Source organism: Stigmatopora argus, chromosome 11 (assembly GCF_051989625.1).
Source record: "Stigmatopora argus isolate UIUO_Sarg chromosome 11, RoL_Sarg_1.0, whole genome shotgun sequence".
NCBI classification, from domain to species: Eukaryota; Metazoa; Chordata; class Actinopteri; order Syngnathiformes; family Syngnathidae; genus Stigmatopora; species Stigmatopora argus.
The window spans coordinates 11,035,598-11,054,925 of NC_135397.1; the positions used below are offsets into that span (position 1 = coordinate 11,035,598).

Below are 19,328 nucleotides of genomic sequence, written 5' to 3' on the forward strand. Positions count from 1 at the left end.
GCTCCAGCACCCCCCCACAACCTTTGGTGAAGATTAGTGGTATGAAAAATGGATGAATATAGTTACTAAATTGTATTGTTTTTTTGGCTCCATTTTTAAGGTTATCCAATGTAAAGGCCCAACAAAGGAAACTACTACTAATGCTGTTTAATTTTCCTTTGTCAAGCTTTCTGAAGTAGTATAGCCAACAGGTCATTCATCAGAGCCCTCTGCCATTTTGGAGGCGTGGCCACACACAGCCCACTCCTTCAACACTTTACAGCCCCCTGTGGTCTGGGTCGTATATCGGCGCCCAGGTGAAGTCGTCAATATTTATGTGACAACTTGGGCCGGTGTTCCCGCAGGCCTCCTCAGCTTCATTCCACCAGCCGTTTCCTATCAACTTGTAATGAATGTGCCGCCGATGCATTGTTGCACGTAGAATTTTGATGGATTTGAAGATTTACAGGCTTCATTTTAGTCCAGAACACAAAGCGTGTCCGTCGAAAGGAAGTGCCGCAATATGTGCCCTGCGATAACTGAAGACACTTTTATTAACTTTGTTTGAGTTATCATTCCTCCCTGAATTGCGACGCTTTTTTAATATCTGCCTGGAGATTATCTCAGAAAGGCTGTGTAGGCATTTTTTTCTACCCTGAATTTCAATCTACCCCCACTCTATGTACATTCATTGATGCATTTTCTTCCCCTCTTTGAATAAGATAAAGCCAAGAAAGGCACCAAAAAAAAAAGTTAAGCCGTCCAAATATGATAACATATTGGCCAGGCCATCTTTTTCCAAATATTGCAAGGTTATAATCTGAGATTTGAAAGCTGCAATTGGTCAGCAGAATAGAGATGTGCCTGCACTGTTGACCAAATATTTCATTTAGTGATTATTTGTCCCATCCCCACCTTCCTTTTTTCTATTTTTTTTACAGGAGGCGAGGCTATGGCAGACAGGTGAGTATGTGCATGTTGTGATGTGCCATATTTTCATCCTATTATTCTTATCGGCATCTCCCTAGATGGAACATTTTGTACAAACACAAGACCAATTGTTTAGATGGAATATCTTTGAAACTGTTTTTTCTCTAGATTTTGTTGTGATGCAGCAATCCCATCAAAAAATAATTTGAATGGGACTCTGTTTGAACCCAATTAAGGACTCAAATACTCTTTGCAAATGGTTGTGTTGTTAGTTATCTCGAATAAGTATTGAGGAAAAATGCCCAAATATTCTATTATAATCGTTTGCTGCTGATAGTGGAAAAAGACAAACTTAACTTTGTTGTCTTATTCCTTACAACAAATAGTAGGTTAAACAAAAAACAAAAAATGAATTTCATTATCTGTGACCCTATTCCGTTGGTGGAAAAGGAAAAATAATGTGGATGAACAAAAGAAAAAAAAGTGGCAATTGTCCAAAGGCAAAACAAAGAGGGGATCCGTGTGTGTTAATATTGCTGCTCTAATTTCTTCTGCAAAACAAAAACAACAAATGTATTTGCTTCTAAGGTCTGGGCTTTTCATTCAACATTCAACTATCTGTTTACCATCCATTATACACATATTCAGAAAATAGAAATGAAAAAAATAGCGAACAAAGTTTATATAGTAATTTCCTAACACTGAAAAACTGTGGAAATCCTTTTAACCAATCCACTTGGTTACCTAATTTGCACTAAAACCTAATCTCACATGCCTTCCTATTTCTTGACTCATCCCGTTTCACTGCTTCATAACATGGACAGTGCCGTCAACAAGCAATATCTTCCTTTCCCCACTTTGAACATGAACCCTCCTCCTCTTTGTATCTCTCCTGGCAATTCCGTTCTTCCTTCCGTCACCTTCTTCCTCTACACTAATCACTGCCAGCATCAGCAACTGCTGAGACCATCTCTGCTGAGACCCGAGGTAAAAATGCTGCCTTTCTTTGCCCCACTCTGTCATTAACGTTGCTCTATCCTTATCTTGGCCATTGCTTCTTCCCTTTCTTCCTCGCACTCTGTAAATGCTTCTCTGCCTCTTCCAAATACAGGAATTGTCCATGGAATCTGGCATTGACCCTGGCCAAGAATACTACTCGCAGGACTACTATAATTATGATCAAGGGTGAGCATACTAACCTGCTGATTGTTTCATAATGTTTAAAAAAAAATGAGCATATGGAACTTATCTTTTTTTTGTATCCGGTCGAATCAAAAAGCTTTATGTGGAGGACATGCTGCAATTAAGTAATACGTGAAAAGCATGGAATTGTCCTTAAATGGGATCGCAGAGATAATGTGGGGACTCCACAAGCAATCGGAAGTTATTAGTAGAGAAAATTGCTTCTGAATTGCAAATATAAAATGGAGTACTGACCTCTGTGAAGACGTTCTCCAACAAGTACACTCATTTCAACAGAGACCATATTTACATATAACATTGTGAATTTTAAATCCATACATCACTAGTACATGTTCAATCCATTTGAAGTGGGATGGCCCTACCCGATTCAACTGGATTGAACATCTATCACTGTCAATGGCAGCCAATGAGTTAACAATGCTCGAGTGACCTGGCACTCTTTCAGAAGTGAGTAAAAAATTGTCTACGTGCATTTTTCATGGAATCTGTTGGGAACCTTTTGCTGTTAGTAGCTGTAGCTGTAATTATGCAGTACCTGAGGATATTTTAGCGACCAACCATAACCTTTTGAAAAACACGAAAATGTGTAATATCTTTGCCAAACTCCCAAAAATTCAGGCATTGAAAAAAACTGAAAAATTTTAAATATAAAAAAAACCAAAAGACTGCATAACAGTAAAAAACTAAACACAAAATGATGAAAAGGCAAAAAATGCAAGGAAAATGCAAAAAAATACAAAAGACCCACATAAAAATACACTAAATGATTAGTAAACGACTAAAAAATAAATCTATAAATGAAATGTACAAAAATAAAACACACACACAAAGCATTAATTCATTACCCACCCTCCCGCTTCAAATAATTGGAGTGGTTATCACCGTCAATAGCAGCTAATGACTTATTGATGCACAAACGACTAGACCCACAGTTCTAGAAGTGTGTGAAAATTGGCCCACATGATTTTCTATGGAACCTAATGGGAACCTTTGTTTTTTAGCAACTGTGGCTGTGATCAATGAACTACCTGAAGATATTTTTGTGCTCCACGGTTTTGAGTTTGATACTGTTATTCTAATATCAGATTAATCCTGCTTTCCTAATTTATTTGCTTATTTGAATATCAGTCGTCCTCACAGCCGTTGCCAGTTATATACCTCCCACATGGCTCGAAACAGAAAGTACAAGCTTGTATTAGTGTGACAGCTGCTCTAAGATTGTTCGTTAAACTGACATAATGGCAAAAAGGTGACTCTTTCTACTTGGAAATACTCTCAATTTGCTGCCTTTCACATTCCTGAAAGCAAAAATATCAGCCACTCAAAAGCATCTATATTGCCAATTTGCCGTAGCTAATGAGCATAGAATCAGTCTTAGGAGATACCTTTTGATCTGTAAATATTTGCGCGCCGCACTTCAGCGTGTTAAGCCTTTAATCTGAAAATCCCCGTAGTCACTGCCACGCATTCACTGGGTGACGTTTGTGACTAAGTTTTACCTGCAGTTCATTACATTCAACTTAATTAACAGATGATGTTTTACACTTTTCGTGGAATAAGCAGATTTAAGTTTCCTATTTGACTTCTTTTGGTCATTCCTTTTTTTTAAAGAAGAAAAGTAAAATGTACTAGTTTTTTTTAAATTATTGATCATTATTGTTTTTTAGCTATCCTTGTATGTTACATGAATAAAGCCCCAGGTATCAAGTAGATTTTTTTCATAGTTTTTAACTGCAACCCATTCACGTCAATAGAAATCTAATCCATTGTAACCGGAAGAAACGGCCATGAATACCAATGTCAGCCCAAGAGTTCAAATGCCCTGTATGTTTTTTGTTTTGTTTTTTTAAACATAATTGCTAGAAAGAAAAAGAAAAAGGGTGAATAGGCTTTTCAGTATTACCTTCCCTGTGGCCAGAGTTCTTACCTAGATATGGTAGCATTCTTTTGATGTATGCAATTCATATCAGCTCTTAGATTGAATTGCATAAAATGACCTGTACATCCCTTTTTGTGTAACTCTGGTTCTAAGGTATGACCTCCCTCAGTATGGCAGTCGGAGGAGGTTGATTGCTCCCGTGTATGATGAATATGGAGAGGTGATCATGGAAGATGACAGTTATTACTACAGTCCACATGGACCTGAGGTAAGACTTTGCCTTAAGTGGGGACTCCATGCTCTTGAAAATAACTAAAATGTCGACATTTCCCAAATATAGCCATGGTTTTTAAAGTCTGGGATGAGTACTACCATTGGTGTCATCTATAATTCAATTCTTCAGTACACTACAATTTTATTGATTTAAAAAAAAAACAAAAAAATCTCGTGAGAGTCAGGCTCACACCTTTTAGAAAAAACTAAAACATTTTGTATTGACTGATTTGGGATATTACACTTTAGTATTTTCACTCAATTTCTACTATTGGCAACACTTAGATGTCCAATTTATTTGAATTTAGTGGAAAAATCTACAAATTTTATAAAGAAAAATGAAAAAATAAAACTAAGTCTTCAGAAAGATATTTAATTTTTTTAAAGAATTTTACATTTAAAAAAGAAAAGAATAACGTTCTCTTCTGTATGCATTGTTTAATCCTGCAGTGAAAGTTCATGCTTCATTGTTTCTAAATATAAAAAGGGCTAAACAAAATTTTGAAATATTTCACGGGTATTTTTATTTCATTATTTAAAATCAATACAACCATTCAATTGAAATCAGTTATACAGTAAATATCCCCCAGTTATGGTTATTTTATTGATTTATTGAATTTATAATCTCCTTTCTCCATTTTTTAACCTCGCAATGATCAGTCATATTTATTATATTTATTAAAATAAAAGGGAAAATAACTATAAATACTCCTTTGAATAAAAAACCGGGGGAAGCAGGAAAATAATCATCGGCAAAAAAATGTCGATTTGAAATAAAAAGAGGGGAAAAGTATAAAAGTTGTATTCTTTTTAAAAAAATTAAATATTTCATTGCCATTGACAGGACTAGACATCCAATCCATTTCGACAAAATGGATTGGATGTCTAGTGTCGTCAATAGCAGCTTGGCTGTGAAGTGGGATTTGCTGCAAAATGTTTGTGAATCACTGACCTACATATTATTGAATGAGAAGATATGACTGTTTTAGGGACGAGGCAGAGCAAGAGGAAGGGGCCGTGGCGGCATGAGGGGCCGTGGTCCTCCAAAGAGGGTTGCATTTAGGGATGATGAGGGAATCGAGCAGGCCAAACCTGAAGATGATGGCGAACCCTCCAAGGCTGCCAAGAAGCTAAAATCTGTCATCAAACTCAGCAAACTCCTGGCAGCCAGCAAAAGAGCTGGGCAGGCGTCTACTGCTCCGAGCCCGTCTCCGTGGAAGAAAGCCAAAATGTTCAAGATGTTTGGCATGAAGAAAAAAGATAAGGATTACGCTAAACTAATGTCGGCCCGCCGCATCGACAGTGTGGAAAGCCTGAGCGATGGACCGTCACCTTCGGGACCCATCGACAGCAAGTCGAGCGCTCGCAGCCAGCTGGGCAAAGTATTAAAGAAAATCAAGCTCGGCAAGAGGTTGCAGGCTCGTAGAAAATCTCAGAGTAGCGTTAGCGTCACCGGCAGCGAGAGGGATGAAGAAACCTCGCGAGTGACCAGCGAGGAAGAGAGGAAATCAAAAGTCTCCATTAGTGTGACAGAGAGTGAGCCAGAAGCAGGGACGAGTGGAAGTGTTAAGGACAGAGGCTCAGATGACGAGTCCTCAGAGAAAAGCAGCGTGGATATCGAGTATCTGAAAGTGGATCTAGATCGGGACGACGCCAATGAAAGCACAGTGGACTCCGAAGAGGAGCCTGATCAAGGTCCAGAGGATTCGGATGAGGAAAGCAAGTCTGAAGGGGAGGGAGATGAAAAGGAGTCGGTGAGTGAGAAAGAATCGGGATCCGAAAAGGAATCTGACTCTGAGAAGCCATCAGGGACAGAGAAAGAGTCTGAAACTGAGAAAGACTCTGAATCAGAGGGAGAGTCAGAAAGAGAGAAGGACTCAGAGTCTGAATCCGTCAAAGCATCTGATTCGGAGAAAGGAACGGGGACCGCAACAGAGAAGGGTTCGGGATCGGAGGAAGAATCAGGTGAAGAGTCAGAGGAAGGAGAGGATTCGGGTAGCGCAAAAGATAGTGGCTCTTCTGCACGTTCATCCGTGAGATCATCTGCGACTGAAGCTAGCAAGGCAAGCAGTGGCAGCGACACTAGTACTGAGACTGCAACTGGGAGTGGGAGTAGGCGAAGTAGTCGCAGTAGAAGTTATACCAAGACTGAGAGTGGTAGTAGCAGGACTGGGAGCGGTAGTGGTAGTGTAAAAAGTCGAATTGCAAGCAGTAAAACTGGCTCAAGTGTGCGGTCATCACAAAAGACTAAAACATCAGGAAGCACAGTAACATCTGAAAACTCCAGCGAGAAGCCCAGCGATGCCGAATCAGGGACAGGAACCGTCAGCGAGGCCGAATCGGGTTCAGGCAGTGAAGGATCTTTGTCCAAGGGGTCCAGCAAGAGGAAAATGTCTGCTTCGGAATCCATTGACGGGTCATCCAACGGGAGTCAGGTGGCTGAGGAGAGTCACTTGGGTAGTAGGAGAAGTTCTTCCGCTACCCCTTCCACCAGTGGAAGCCTGCGCTCCCGTAAATCCATCCTCTCCCATAAATCTGAGGGCACAATAACCGAGGAGAGCGAAGAGGAACCATCTGCGTCAGGAACCTCAGAAGAAAGCAAAGAGTCGGCCAGTGACGTGAGCGACGACGCCGTTTCCAGAAGGTCTAGTGTGGCATCCGGAGACCCAGGTCCATCCGCCCCTTACGCTAGTCCTCAGTTTCCGTCGGAAATCAGAAGCATCAGTGGCACTTCTGAAGAAACGTATGGAGGATTATCACCGATTTCAGAGGTAGACGAAGACGCCATCTCCACTGACAAGTCGGTCGGTGGCTCTGGTACCGAGCCCAGTAGAGACACCGTGGTGACATCAGATGCTGAGTCTGAATCAGAGGGGGATCTCACATCCTTCTAGAAAATAATAGGACCACTTTGAAGTAAGAGAACATCAGTGATCTCTGCATGGGAGTGAACATACTTGGATTTTTCTACTCCTAGAGCAACCTTTTCCATTAATTTTCTTCTTTCTGAGTGGACATTCATATCTCTTCTTGATCTTTATTATTGTGTGAATATTGACAGTCAAGGCCTGTTCTTGGGATTGCTACTTTAACTGTTATGCATCTTTTTTGTTTAACCTTTTGTAGGTCAAAAAGCTATTATTGCGAATAATAATTAGAAAAAAATAACATATACTCAAAGATGTACTGTCCAGATACAGGGTGTGAATATCACATTTTGGATCTTGTAGGCCACGCTATTTACATTTGGCATACAATTGTGGGAAAGAAACATGACTCAAAATGTGTTTTCCGCATTTGTAGATTAAAATAGTCCATTTATAGTTTCTTGAGTTATCTTGAACACCAAAAAAAAACCTGCCAGAACCAAAACTATTACATAAGGAATAAAAACTGAAATACATTTTTGACTCCCAATAACACTCCGCCGTTAATGTTCAAATCTACTTTTTCCGGAATGTCTATTGTGTAATTTCAAGTAAAACTTCAAAAAGCTTCCACTAAAACTGATCTTATCGCCTCAGCTGGGAAGAAATACAAAACGAATGAAGGATCAAGAAAACGACACCACGTCAACCGGAGAAGAGAGCTCATCTGAGACGCAGAGGGGTCGCCCGCCCTCCGTCCACAGCAAAATCAACGGGAACATCTACCTCGCACAGAACGGCACGATCGTCCGAACCCGACGGACGCCCCACCACAACAACTTAAAGGTGGGTTCCCAGTTTAAAAAACTGGAGAAACTAGGGGTGACTCCTGAGGAGTCATCGACCATGGTTGAGGGCCTCAATGGCAACGGCGAGAACGGGACGGGACTGGGCGTTCCTACCGACGTGGACATTACCCTTAATACCCAAGCTTCTTCCGGCTCCGTCAACGGTCTTAAAAACTCTGGGTCCAAAAGCAGTATCGCTAAGTCCTCGCTGGGTCGAAACAGCGGCGGTCCATGCACCGGCGAGGAACTGGAGACTTCGGTGGACCCCCACAAGGACTGCAATGAGACACTGCTGGTTCACAGCGATCACACCATTTCGGACGAAGAGGAGTTGTGGATGGGACCTTGGAACAACCTGCACATACCAATGACCAAACTCTGACTCCGTTAACTTGCCTTTTCATCTGTGATTTTATTTTTTGTTTAATTATTATTTTAACAAAAGTGTGTGCCTCCACAGTAAATCTCTCTGGTTTTTCATTTGCATTGATTCAGTAACGAATCAACAAAGAGCTGCAAGGCAATGAAACCAGCCCAGTGGACCGTGAGTCACCTTTTTCATTTTTTACTCTATTGATTGCAGATGATTACAATTGCCTATATTTTGTCATCAATCATGTAAATCTTGAATATATGAATTTAATGATTTCTGTTGACAAGTGGTAGATGAACCAAAGTTTCTTTAAAAATTAACTGTTTTAAATTGAACACTAATTCTAGCATAGTAACACTTAAAACAGTCAAATTAATGAAACAAATCAAGAATCTTCCCATTGGTCAATCAAGTTTAGTGTTATTTCATGAATGAATATTGGCTGCCATTGTTAGCAAGGAATGTCCAATCCATTTGGAAAAGAAAGTAATGGCGAGCCAAAACCAAAAAGTGCTAATGCAATTGGACGTCCAAATGGCACTGAAACATACCAGCTATCCTAGTTCAAATAGATTAGGCGTCTATCGCTGCGAATGGCAGCCAATAAATTAAATATATTTAATATATTAACATGATGATTGAAAAGATAAAAATGTGACTACATCCGTGATGAGGCAATGCATATTTTCATTTATTAAAATTTATAAAAACTATATACAATATATATATTTAAGAAAATATTTTTCTCAATTTTCTAATGGTGAAGGAAGAAAAGATACACATGATTGTATTGCTATTTCTTAGCAGTGTTAGTCAGATTTATTTATTTTTTTCATATTTTTAAGGATTTACAGGGTGACCTGAAAAAAATGGCTATAGTTGTACAGATAACCTGAAGTTTTCACAAATTTTATGGAACACACATAAAAAATATTAAAGGTAAGATTTTAATATATTTTATAGTTTCAGGTTGAGAAATGTAAAGAGAAGAGAAAAGTTCTTTTGAGTCATAGCATTCTCTTAATTTCAATGCAAAATTTTGAATTTTTTTATCAAACTGGCAAACAGATGTGAATTTTGCAGCAAAAACCTTAGGATTTGTTTGACACAAAGTTCATTAAAAAAAATCATTCACAGAATTGACATATTTTGGGGGAATTTTTAAATTTTGCATTAAGAACCTGTGTGTTTAACATTTAAACTGTTCAATTTTTAGCTAGCTTCATCAGTTAACAAGATCTCATCCCATCTCATTTTCTGAAGCACTTTATCCTCACTAGGGCTGCGGGGCCTGCTGGAGCCTATGCCAGCTGACTTCGGGCCAGAGGCATGGGACACCCTGAATTGGTGGCCAGCCAATCGCAGGGCACAAGGAGACAAACAACCATTCACGATCACACTAATACCTAGGGGCAATTTAGAGTGTCCAATCAGCCTACCGTGCATGTCCTTGGAATGTGGGATGAAACCGGAGTACCCGGAGAAAACCCATGCAGCCCCGTGGAGAACATCCAAATTGGAATTGAACCCAGGTCCCTCACTGTGCGGACCACGCGTTAACCACTCAACCGCCGGGCCTCCCAGGTAACAAGATTTTTGCTTTAAAATGATAACATTTTTTTTTCAGGACCCCCTGTATTTCCTATCATTTATCATTAACTCATTCACTGCCATTGACACCTTTGGACAAACACTGTTCGCCTTAGCCTCCCTTAATTGATGAATGCAGTTGCTAAGTGCTATGATATCACTAGATGACGCCAAATTATATTTTTCATACTAGACAAGGAATGTGAATCCTATTTCCAGCAAAACCTTATCAAAAAAGTGGACTGCGGTCTGAGTGTGCAGAGACGTAGCAATATACTTGCCAAAATGGGGAAATATAGGTTATAAACTCATTACCTGACATTGATGATGTTCGATGTCCCATTCATTTGAATTTTTTTGTTAAATTTTACGGCCTAAGACTTGGCGACACAAGGTCTGTGTCAACTTGAAACTACTTTTGGCGTAGTATTAGGGGATTGAAGTAATAGTTTTGGAAAAAGACGTAAAATTACGAGATTAAAGTTATGCAATTTATTTTCTTGTTAGGTTAACCGTAAATTGTTCAGATTACACAGACAAGCAACGTAGTGTTGTATGACCAAACTCAGCCGGTCTGACGTCAGAGTTACACAGAGGCGCCCTTCCCAATTCATATCGATTAGAGTTCTAGTCACATTCAGTTACAGTAACAGTAAATGTACAGCAGATTTACAACATGCACTTGTGTCAATGGCTCTGAAAGAGTGGCTCACACTTTGGATGTATTCAAGTGTCTTTATGGCAACTTGTGGAATGTTTAATCCGTTTTTTGTTTGTTTGTTTTTCCTCCAAGAGACTTCTCAAATTGCACAAAAGAGTGAAAACTGAATAAATGTTGCGCATTTCCACAACTTAGTAGGAGTACCCATGGTTTCACTTTGTTCCAAATCATCAAATGTGGGCATAAGTGCCACCAGAAAGCCAGAGAAGAGCATGTCTTACTCTTTTTTGAACTTCGGTGTCAATTAAAAACCCAGCAAAAAACAAAAAAAAAGGAACTCTGGAGTAGATTTCCTTCATATTTTGTGTGAAACATCCAACAAATGAATGATGGCATTAACCTTTTATTTGGCATTCAATCGCAAACAAAGTGCTGCCAATCAAGTTGGCAGAAAGTTTTGAAGGCAGTCGAACAGAGAGCAGTGCGAGACACGCGCCGAGGCGAACGAAGTTCCTTCAAGAGAGCAACGATGCAACTAGGTCAGGATCGGGAACCTTGTTCAACAACAACACCAGCAGTACAAAATCCGCTCTCCCTAAAATAACCATGCGTCATGCAGAGGGGGATTAACAATTTACCAGGAATTTGGTTGAGCGACACTAAATTAATTCTGCGACGGGAGTACTCACGTTAACATCTGTTGAGTTTTGCCGCTAGTGACATTTTCTGACAATGATTGAAAATAGGCCACAGTTTTGTCAAGAACATTTATGATGTAATTTCAAGGAAACAGGCCCGAGGTTGTATATATGTATATGTGGTGGTCCGTGAATTTCCTAGCGACGCCTTCAGCTGTCGGAATCAATCCAACCCTCAAAAACTATTTTATGGCTATAAAACCTCTACTGCAGCTGCGACACATAAAAAATCATCAATAATAACCTCATACAATTGAAATATTATTTAGGAATATAGCCATATTTTACTCACCAAAATCCATCCTCCTCCTTTTCATGTGTAATTTTCCCTTAAATCGAAGCAATTGTGTGTACTCAAGGGTTTCCAAAAACGACAAATAAGGTGTGGCCACTTCATGGTGCAGAGGTTTGTTCACCTGACTGCCATGTGGGCAGTTGTGGTTCGAATCCCAGTTGGGAATTATTTTTCCCTTAAATATAAACAACCTTGTGTAGTCAAGACTTTCCAATAATGACAAAGTTAAGTGTGGCCACTTCATGGTATAGTGGTTCACTCATCTGACTGCCATGTAGGCAGTTAGGGTTCACATCCCAGTTGGTAATCATTTTCCCTTAAATTAAAAACAACCGTGTGTAGTCAAGACTTTCCAAAAATGACAAAGTTAAGTGTAGCCACTTCATGGTGCAGAGGTTTGGTCACCTGGCTTCCATGTGGGCAGTTTTGGTTCGAATCTCAGTTGGGAATTATTTTTCCCTTAAATAGAAACAACCTTGTGTAGTCAAGACTTTCCAATAATGACAAAGTTAAGTGTGGCCACTTCATGGTGCAGAGGTTTGTTCACCTGACTGCCATGTATGTGTGTGTATGTGTGTGTGTATGTGTGTGTGTGTGTGTGTGTGTGTGTATGTGTGTGTATATGTATGTGTATGTATGTGTTTGTATGTGAATGTATGTATGTATGTGTATGTATGTATGTGTGTGTATGTGTGTGTATGTGTGTGTGTATGTGTGTGTATGTGTGTGTGTGTATATATGTGTGTGTGTGTGTGTGTGTATGTGTGTGTATGTGTATGTGTGTGTGTATGTGCGTATGTGTATGTGTGTGTGTATGTGTGTGTGTATGTGTGTGTGTATGTGTGTGTATGTGTGTGTATGTGTGTGTATGTGTATGTGTGTATGTGTGTGTGTATGTGTGTGTATATGTATGTGTGTGTATATGTATGTGTGTATGTGTGTGTATGTGTATGTGTGTATTATGTGTGTGTATGTGTGTGTATGTATGTGTGTGTATATGTATGTGTGTGTATGTGTATGTGTATGTATGTATGTGTGTGTATGTATGTATGTATGTATGTATGTATGTATGTATGTATGTGTGTGTATGTATGTGTTTGTGTGTATATGTGTGTGTATGTGTGTGTATATGTGTGTGTATGTGTGTGTATGTGTGTATGTGTGTGTATGTGTGTGTATGTATGTATGTGTGTATGTGTGTGTGTATGTATGTATGTATATGTGTATATGTATATGTGTATATGTATATATGTATATTTGTATATGTGTATATGTATATATGTATATTTGTATATGTCTATATGTAAATGTGTATATGTATGTGTGTGTATATATATGTATGTATATATGAATATGTATATATGTATATGTATATATGTATATGTGTATATGTATATATGTATGTATATATGTATATGTATATATGTATATGTGTGTATATATATGTATGTATGTATGTATATATATGTGTATACGTGTATATGTATATATGTATATATCAAAACTTGGCAACCTGTTTTTTTTTTACGTTTTATCTCACAGATGCATGCACAATAACCTTAAAGTCCAAACCTTAAAGTGAATTTCTCTGAGGCGAATTTATTCACTACTTATTTAGAAAAATATATCTTGTCTTCTGGACCCAAAAATCAAACTCACTTTGAAGCTAATATTTCTACCACATGCTCCACGCCACCACCCCCACAGGGGCCCTTGTTTTCTTTTTGTCCTAAAGAATTGGATTAAAATGATCCTTCTGTGCCCGTATCAGGATAATATCCCCCACATCGTGTCTCTTACTGGATTAAATGACGGGCAAAAAAAACGATCCTGTCCCAATGCTGATGTTCTTCTGAAAAGAAGCTTCAATCCAATGTTCCCAGAAAAGAAGATTAATGTACAGTTTGTATTTGTGGTCTAAAAATGATATTGTAATGCTTTAATGTATTTCCTGAATTTCATAAAAATCCACCAAGGACAAAGGACACTTTTTATATACTCTCTATCAAATTGGTCTGTTTTGAAGGCGAGTCATGCTGGAAAGATGTCCAATAGTGTGACTCTTTTTATCCTTCTGCTGTGAATTTTAATGAGTTTATCACTACTAGGCATCCAATCCATTTGAAGTGTGATGGTTGTGGTGAATGAACGCTGCCAACTTCGCACTTCAACTGGTTTGGATGTCGAGCCCCATCAATGGGAGCCATTGAGCTAACCCTTAGATGCACAAATGACTGGATCCCGCACTCTTCCATAACTGGATCAAAAATGACCTCCCTTCATATCCTAGAGCAGGGGTGTCAAACATACGGCCCGCGGGCCGGAACTGGCCCCCAAGGAGGTTCGATCAGGCCCGCAGGATAATTTGAAAGTGGAAAAAAATGCATAAAAGATATGGAATTAATATTTTTAATTCGCTGCAATTCATGGATTATCCGCTAAGGGGCGCACTCTTTCCATCAGAGTAGAAGACGAGCCGCATCACTGAGACAGACTGAAAACAGCAGCAACTCCATAAATTTTCAGTATGTATTGTATGTGTATGTATGTTTCATGTATGAAGTTTACAGATTTACAGGACAGGCAAACACTTTCTTCATTACACATTTAAAATCACTCTCCTTAGTTTGTAATGTGCACGCAGGGATTACATTTAGATTTTATATGCGTATATGTAAGTGGTTTAAAAATTCCTTTCTTTAAAAGTCTCATTTAATCTTAAAGTGCATGACTATATTTTTCAGTACCAATTAAAGTTGTGTGCCTTTGAACAATCAGTGGGATCAGTTGCAATGCATATTTGTGAATGATAAAAGTCAATTGCACATTTGTCTAAGGAAATATGAGGTGTTTCATGAAATGTTTTGTAAAAGGATAGTTCATTCAATATTTTCCTAATGTTCTTGTGGTTCTTTACATCAAAACAAAGGAAAGACTTGATATTTGGGTTATTTATAGCAGAGCATGGTATAATTTTAATGGTCCGGCCCACTTGACACCTCCCTAGGCCGTATGTGGCCCACGATGCCAAATGAGTTTGACACCCCTGGTATAGAGTAAGGCTTTTTTTCTTTAAAAAACGACATAGTATAGTAAGGCTTTTTTTCTTAAAATACGACATAGTATATAGTAAGGCTTTTTAATTTGTAAAAAATGACCATGTATAGTAAGGCTTTTTTCTTTAAAAAAAGACCATGTATAGTAAGGCTTTTTATTTTTTTTAAATGACCATGCAAAGTAAGGCTTTTTATATAAAAAAAAAAACGAACACTCTTTTACAGCATCAAGACTACAAAAATGGCGACTATAGTACGTCATCTTCCAAACATGGTCATTGAGTCGGGAGGACAAATCACCTCCTATGGGCGTGGTTACGCCCATTGGTGACGCAGATGCTTAAATCATGCACCTGCGCAGCATCTCGCCCCTTGGCGCAGCCATTTACATGCCGTCGGTCGAATGACTAGCACCCAAACGAGGTAAGCCCTAGACTAGAGCAATTTACTGGCCTATGTGCATTTTTAACACCCTACCGGGAGATTTTTTTAGGAATCAATTGAGCCAAAACGCCAACAAATCTGTTAGTTTATTGCCAGGTCGAACACACCGTCGACATTTGAAGTATGGGCTCCCTGGCATGTCACTAGCTAGCTTAGCATGTCACTAGCTAGCTTAGCATTAGCCTCACGACATTTGACTTCAAAAGTATTTTGTCCGTATTCTCTCCATTATTGAGTCGTGGGGGAAGACTTCATTTTATCAAACAAAGCCGAGATATCAACGGTCAGTTTGCCAGGTGAAGGTGTGTTGAATGTAATGATAGTTTTCACTGCGATTGCTAAACGCCCTTTTCCAATTTGTATTTCTGTTTTAAACAAAAATCATTGATACCAAAATGGTTAAGCCGACTTTCTCCTAGTTTTAACATCAGTCTGTATATTGAATCGCTTTGTCTGGAAAGGGGAAATTAGCACCGAGCACTCACTAACTTATTTTCATTCTTTATCTTGATCATTTACTTTAAGATTTCTCTTTCCTGTAATAATTGTTTGCACTTCCCAAATAGCTTGGTTAAATCAAGATGAAGCTTTTCCCGTGTGTCCAGAACCATGCACACCCTTGAGGGGAGAGGAGACTGGGCCAAGGTATCAAGGTAATACTAATTACCCCCCCCCCCCCAAAAAAAAACCACCTAAACCTATCTGTTGAATCTCCAGTCTCTGTATATGATAACTTTTGCTCTATTTTTTTTGCATGCACCAGGTCCATGGTGATGTCCAGACCCTGGCGGACCAGGTGATCTTCCCAGGTTGCCCACTTAAAGATGATGCATCGTCTCTGAACTCTGCTCTGAGGTTAATACCGTATTTTCACGCCTATTTAGCGCATCGTTTCTTACGCCGCAGTGTCAGTAACGAGTGCTATTTCTGTATTTTAGACACACAAAGCACGCACTTTCGTCAGATGCATATATTTCATATGGATTAAGATCGAAATGCGATAGCGCTGGCTACCGGAAGCACCTTATTTCCGGGTTATATTGTAATGTATCCAAGTCAAAACATTCCAATCTCACATTATTTTATTGACTAAAGTTGCAATTTACTAACCCCCTCTTATTTTATAGGTGATGTCTCGATCCCTAAGGTGAGGAGGATTTCTTTTTTTTTTCAATAAGAAATTTCAATAAAAGAGATTTGAGTGTCATTTGTCTTTGTTAAAACACTTGGAGAAAAAAGACCCAAGACCCTCAATGGTCTTTTTTTTTTTCGGTGTTTATTCTAGATGTTGCTTTTGTCTACAGGTCGAGAACATCAGCTGTGTGCAAATGTATTTCTTTGAATAAAATGTCATGTTGCTTGCATTCCTTTGCTAGTTCTATGAAGAAAAATACATGAGTATATTTCAAAGGTTTTATTTTCCCACAAAATGGGGTCATTGAGAAGTTCACAGATCTTCCAGCATTTAAAGATGAGGTGGTGTTTCCATTGCTGAATCTCTTCTTGGCACTGGATGGAATCCTGGGGAGGAAAAAAAAGAGGGTCAAAGCACAATAGACTAAGTCCAACATTAAAAAAAATAGACTGGGGGCCAGTTAGGTTTTACCAACATGAGAAAGACCCATCTCTTTTCAGATGTGGTGGGGGATAGGGGCCCTCAAGATGTTGGTGTCAAAGGCTGTGCCACGCTCCAAAGTCACCTTTCTTTAGCGTTGATTTGGTAAACTTGGGTGGACCTTGAAGAGAAGCAAAATAGAGTATTTTTAGTACACATGAAAATAATAAATCAAATAACCTGAAAAACAGGTCTTACATCATACACGACTTCTTTGGTCTTGTAGATTTGGACAGCTTCCACCATCTCCGTGGCTTTAAACCTCTGCAAAACACCACAGCATGATTATGTCATTGCTTATTTAACCATTTTGATGCACAAATGACTCCCATTCAATCAAAAAAATAAAATATGTCTCACAAAGCTCTTAGATGGAGGAAAAATGGTTGTTTAAACGAGTCAAAAATGACCCCTGCGCTACGGTTGAATGAATGTCTCGCTTAGGTTTTGTCAAAACCACAATTAAAAATCAAAAGGTCCAAGCCCTGAAGTCTTCCTTTAGGAAAGGGAAGGGCAAAGGTATATACGTATACTAGAAGTGTACTGTTTATTCCTTACACCTCCACTTGATGGCACTAGTGTGAGTGTGAGTTACCCACACAGGAACTTGCTATTAAAAATCAACGCCAACCCAGTTTAAGTGTCTTCATTCAAAATTGGAGTGTATCATGATGCTAAACAAGCTAATTTAGGAAAGCCGTGAACACTGGTCGCTGATATCTAAACATTACTGTGACAACAAAATTTCCCAAATACGGGATGAATAGAGTTATCCAATCCAATTACACGGGTAGAGGAATAAGAAGCTATTAAAAAAAGACTCACTTTGCCGACAAACTGCTCCTTTTTGGCCGTTATGGCCACATTCTTGATGTTTCCCAGCAGTCTGTCCTCGTTGATGGACTGAAACACACAATGGAAGGGTTTCTTTTTAAACATTAAGAGCAATAGGTGATGCAATGTAGCCAACTTGCTAGCAAACATTTGTGTTTGCATCCACGTCGGGGCTACATCACGCCAATGAAGCACGTTCCCGTCAAAAAGCACTCTTGAAATGAGAACTGGGGCTACGAAATCCCCAAAAGACAAAGTACCGAACGCGCTGCATTGTCCTGGAAGAAGTTTGTCGGGTCTTTCTTCGGGAAATCGTCAATTCTGAGCAGCTCAGCAGTCCAACGCGCCCAGCCTCCGGCTCATCCGCCATTTTGAAAAATGGCGGCGTGCCATTTTGAAAAATGGCGGCGTGGAGGCGGGTCTTTTGAACTCTGACCACAGCCACGCCTCGGCCACGCCTATTACACATAGACACAAAAAAAGAGATCGTTTTCATCATAGAGTGCATTAGTCAGGGGGCTGGGGCTGCAAATAGTTTTAGGTTGGGCATTAATACTTCAAAACAAATACATTGTTTTCATAATAACGTACTGTAAATACTTTTTGGTTGGGCTTTAATACTTTAAGATACAATATTGCACATTATGAACATTGCGGTGACATGCACTTCAGTGTTTGTTTTTGACTTCTAAGGTTACATACTTGGATATGCTTTTTCAATTGGGATTCATTTGGCTAAAGCAGGGATGTCAAACATGCGGGCCGCGGGCCGGAACCGGCCCCCAAGGAGGTTCGATCAGGCCCGCAGGATAATTTGAAAGTGGAAAAAATGCATAAAAGACATGGAATTAATATTTTTAATTCGCTGCAATTCATGGATTATCCGCTAAGGGGCGCACTCTTTCCACCAGAGTAGAAGACAAGCCACATCATTGAGACAGACTGAAAACAGCAGCAACTCCATAAATTTTCAGTATGTATTGTATGTGTATGTATGTTTCATGTATGAAGTTTACAGATTTACAGGACAGGCGAACACTTTCTTCATTACACATTTAAAATCACTCTCCTTAGTTTGTAAGGTGCACGCAGGGATTACATTTAGATTTTATATGCGTATGTGTAAGTGGTTTAAAAATTCCTTTCTTTAAAAGTCTCATTTAATCTTAAAGTGCATGATTATATTTTTCAGTACCAATTAAAGTTTTGTGCCTTTGTACAATCAGTGGGATCAGTTGAAATGCATATTTGTGAATGATAAAAGTCAATTGCACATTTGTCTAAGGAAATATGAGGTGTTTCATGAAATGTTTTGTAAAAGGATAGTTCATTCAATTTCAATATTTTCCTAATGTTCTTGTGCTTCTTTACACCAAAACAAAGGAAAGACATGATATTTGGGTTATTTATAGCAGAGCATGGTATAATTTTAATGGTCCGGCCCACTTGACATCTCCCTAGGCCGTATGTGGCCCACGATGCCAAATGAGTTTGACACCCCTGTTCTAGAGAATACAACAGTAAACTTTAATATGTATTTATCAGTTGTGGCTGTAAGGAATAAATTAACCGGACAAGATACTAGATCAGAAGCATTTTTAGATTTCTTTTTTGTAAGTCTTCATCCATACCTTACATCAGACATGCCAACTAGCCTTTTGTGACACAGCATCCATAGATAGGAGAAAACACAAGTCCAAAATGTAAAATAAACTCATGAAAGAGGCGAGAAACTGCAAAAAGCACATAAACCTGCATGAACCACACAAAAAAAATTACAAAT

The 19,328-nt window shown here is 39.1% G+C and overlaps 1 protein-coding gene and 2 long non-coding RNA genes across 7 annotated transcripts in view; 2 read left to right on the plus strand and 1 right to left on the minus strand.

Moving 5' to 3' along the window:
* Positions 1-7,667, plus strand: part of LOC144084474 (protocadherin-15-like) — a 154,605-nt gene extending 146,938 nt beyond the window's left edge. Inside the window, exons 36-40 of the mRNA XM_077612938.1 lie at positions 921-942; positions 1,858-1,896; positions 2,021-2,094; positions 4,145-4,259; positions 5,254-7,667. Coding sequence (XP_077469064.1) covers positions 921-942; positions 1,858-1,896; positions 2,021-2,094; positions 4,145-4,259; positions 5,254-7,158 — 2,155 coding nt within the window. The 3' untranslated portion in view covers positions 7,159-7,667. The remainder of the gene's footprint in view (positions 1-920; positions 943-1,857; positions 1,897-2,020; positions 2,095-4,144; positions 4,260-5,253) is intronic.
* A 5,262-nt stretch (positions 7,668-12,929) lies between these two features.
* On the plus strand, positions 12,930-16,444 carry LOC144085106 (uncharacterized). Of its 4 annotated transcripts, XR_013304015.1 has the most exons (6): positions 12,930-15,075; positions 15,663-15,749; positions 15,860-15,951; positions 16,035-16,138; positions 16,224-16,243; positions 16,401-16,444. It is a non-coding gene; the product is annotated as an uncharacterized LOC144085106 (long non-coding RNA). The 4 variants fall into 4 exon arrangements; XR_013304017.1 differs by lacking the exon at positions 16,035-16,138 and having other exon boundaries at positions 12,933-15,075; XR_013304016.1 differs by lacking the exons at positions 16,035-16,138; positions 16,401-16,444 and having other exon boundaries at positions 12,935-15,075; positions 16,224-16,393.
* A 23-nt stretch (positions 16,445-16,467) lies between these two features.
* On the minus strand, positions 16,468-17,934 carry LOC144085105 (uncharacterized). Of its 2 annotated transcripts, none has more exons than XR_013304013.1 (5): positions 17,806-17,934; positions 17,537-17,614; positions 16,910-16,975; positions 16,707-16,832; positions 16,468-16,617 (listed from the first exon to the last, which is right to left on the minus strand). It is a non-coding gene; the product is annotated as an uncharacterized LOC144085105 (long non-coding RNA). The 2 variants fall into 2 exon arrangements; XR_013304012.1 differs by having other exon boundaries at positions 16,469-16,617; positions 16,703-16,832.
* Between the last annotated feature and the right edge of the window lie 1,394 nt (positions 17,935-19,328).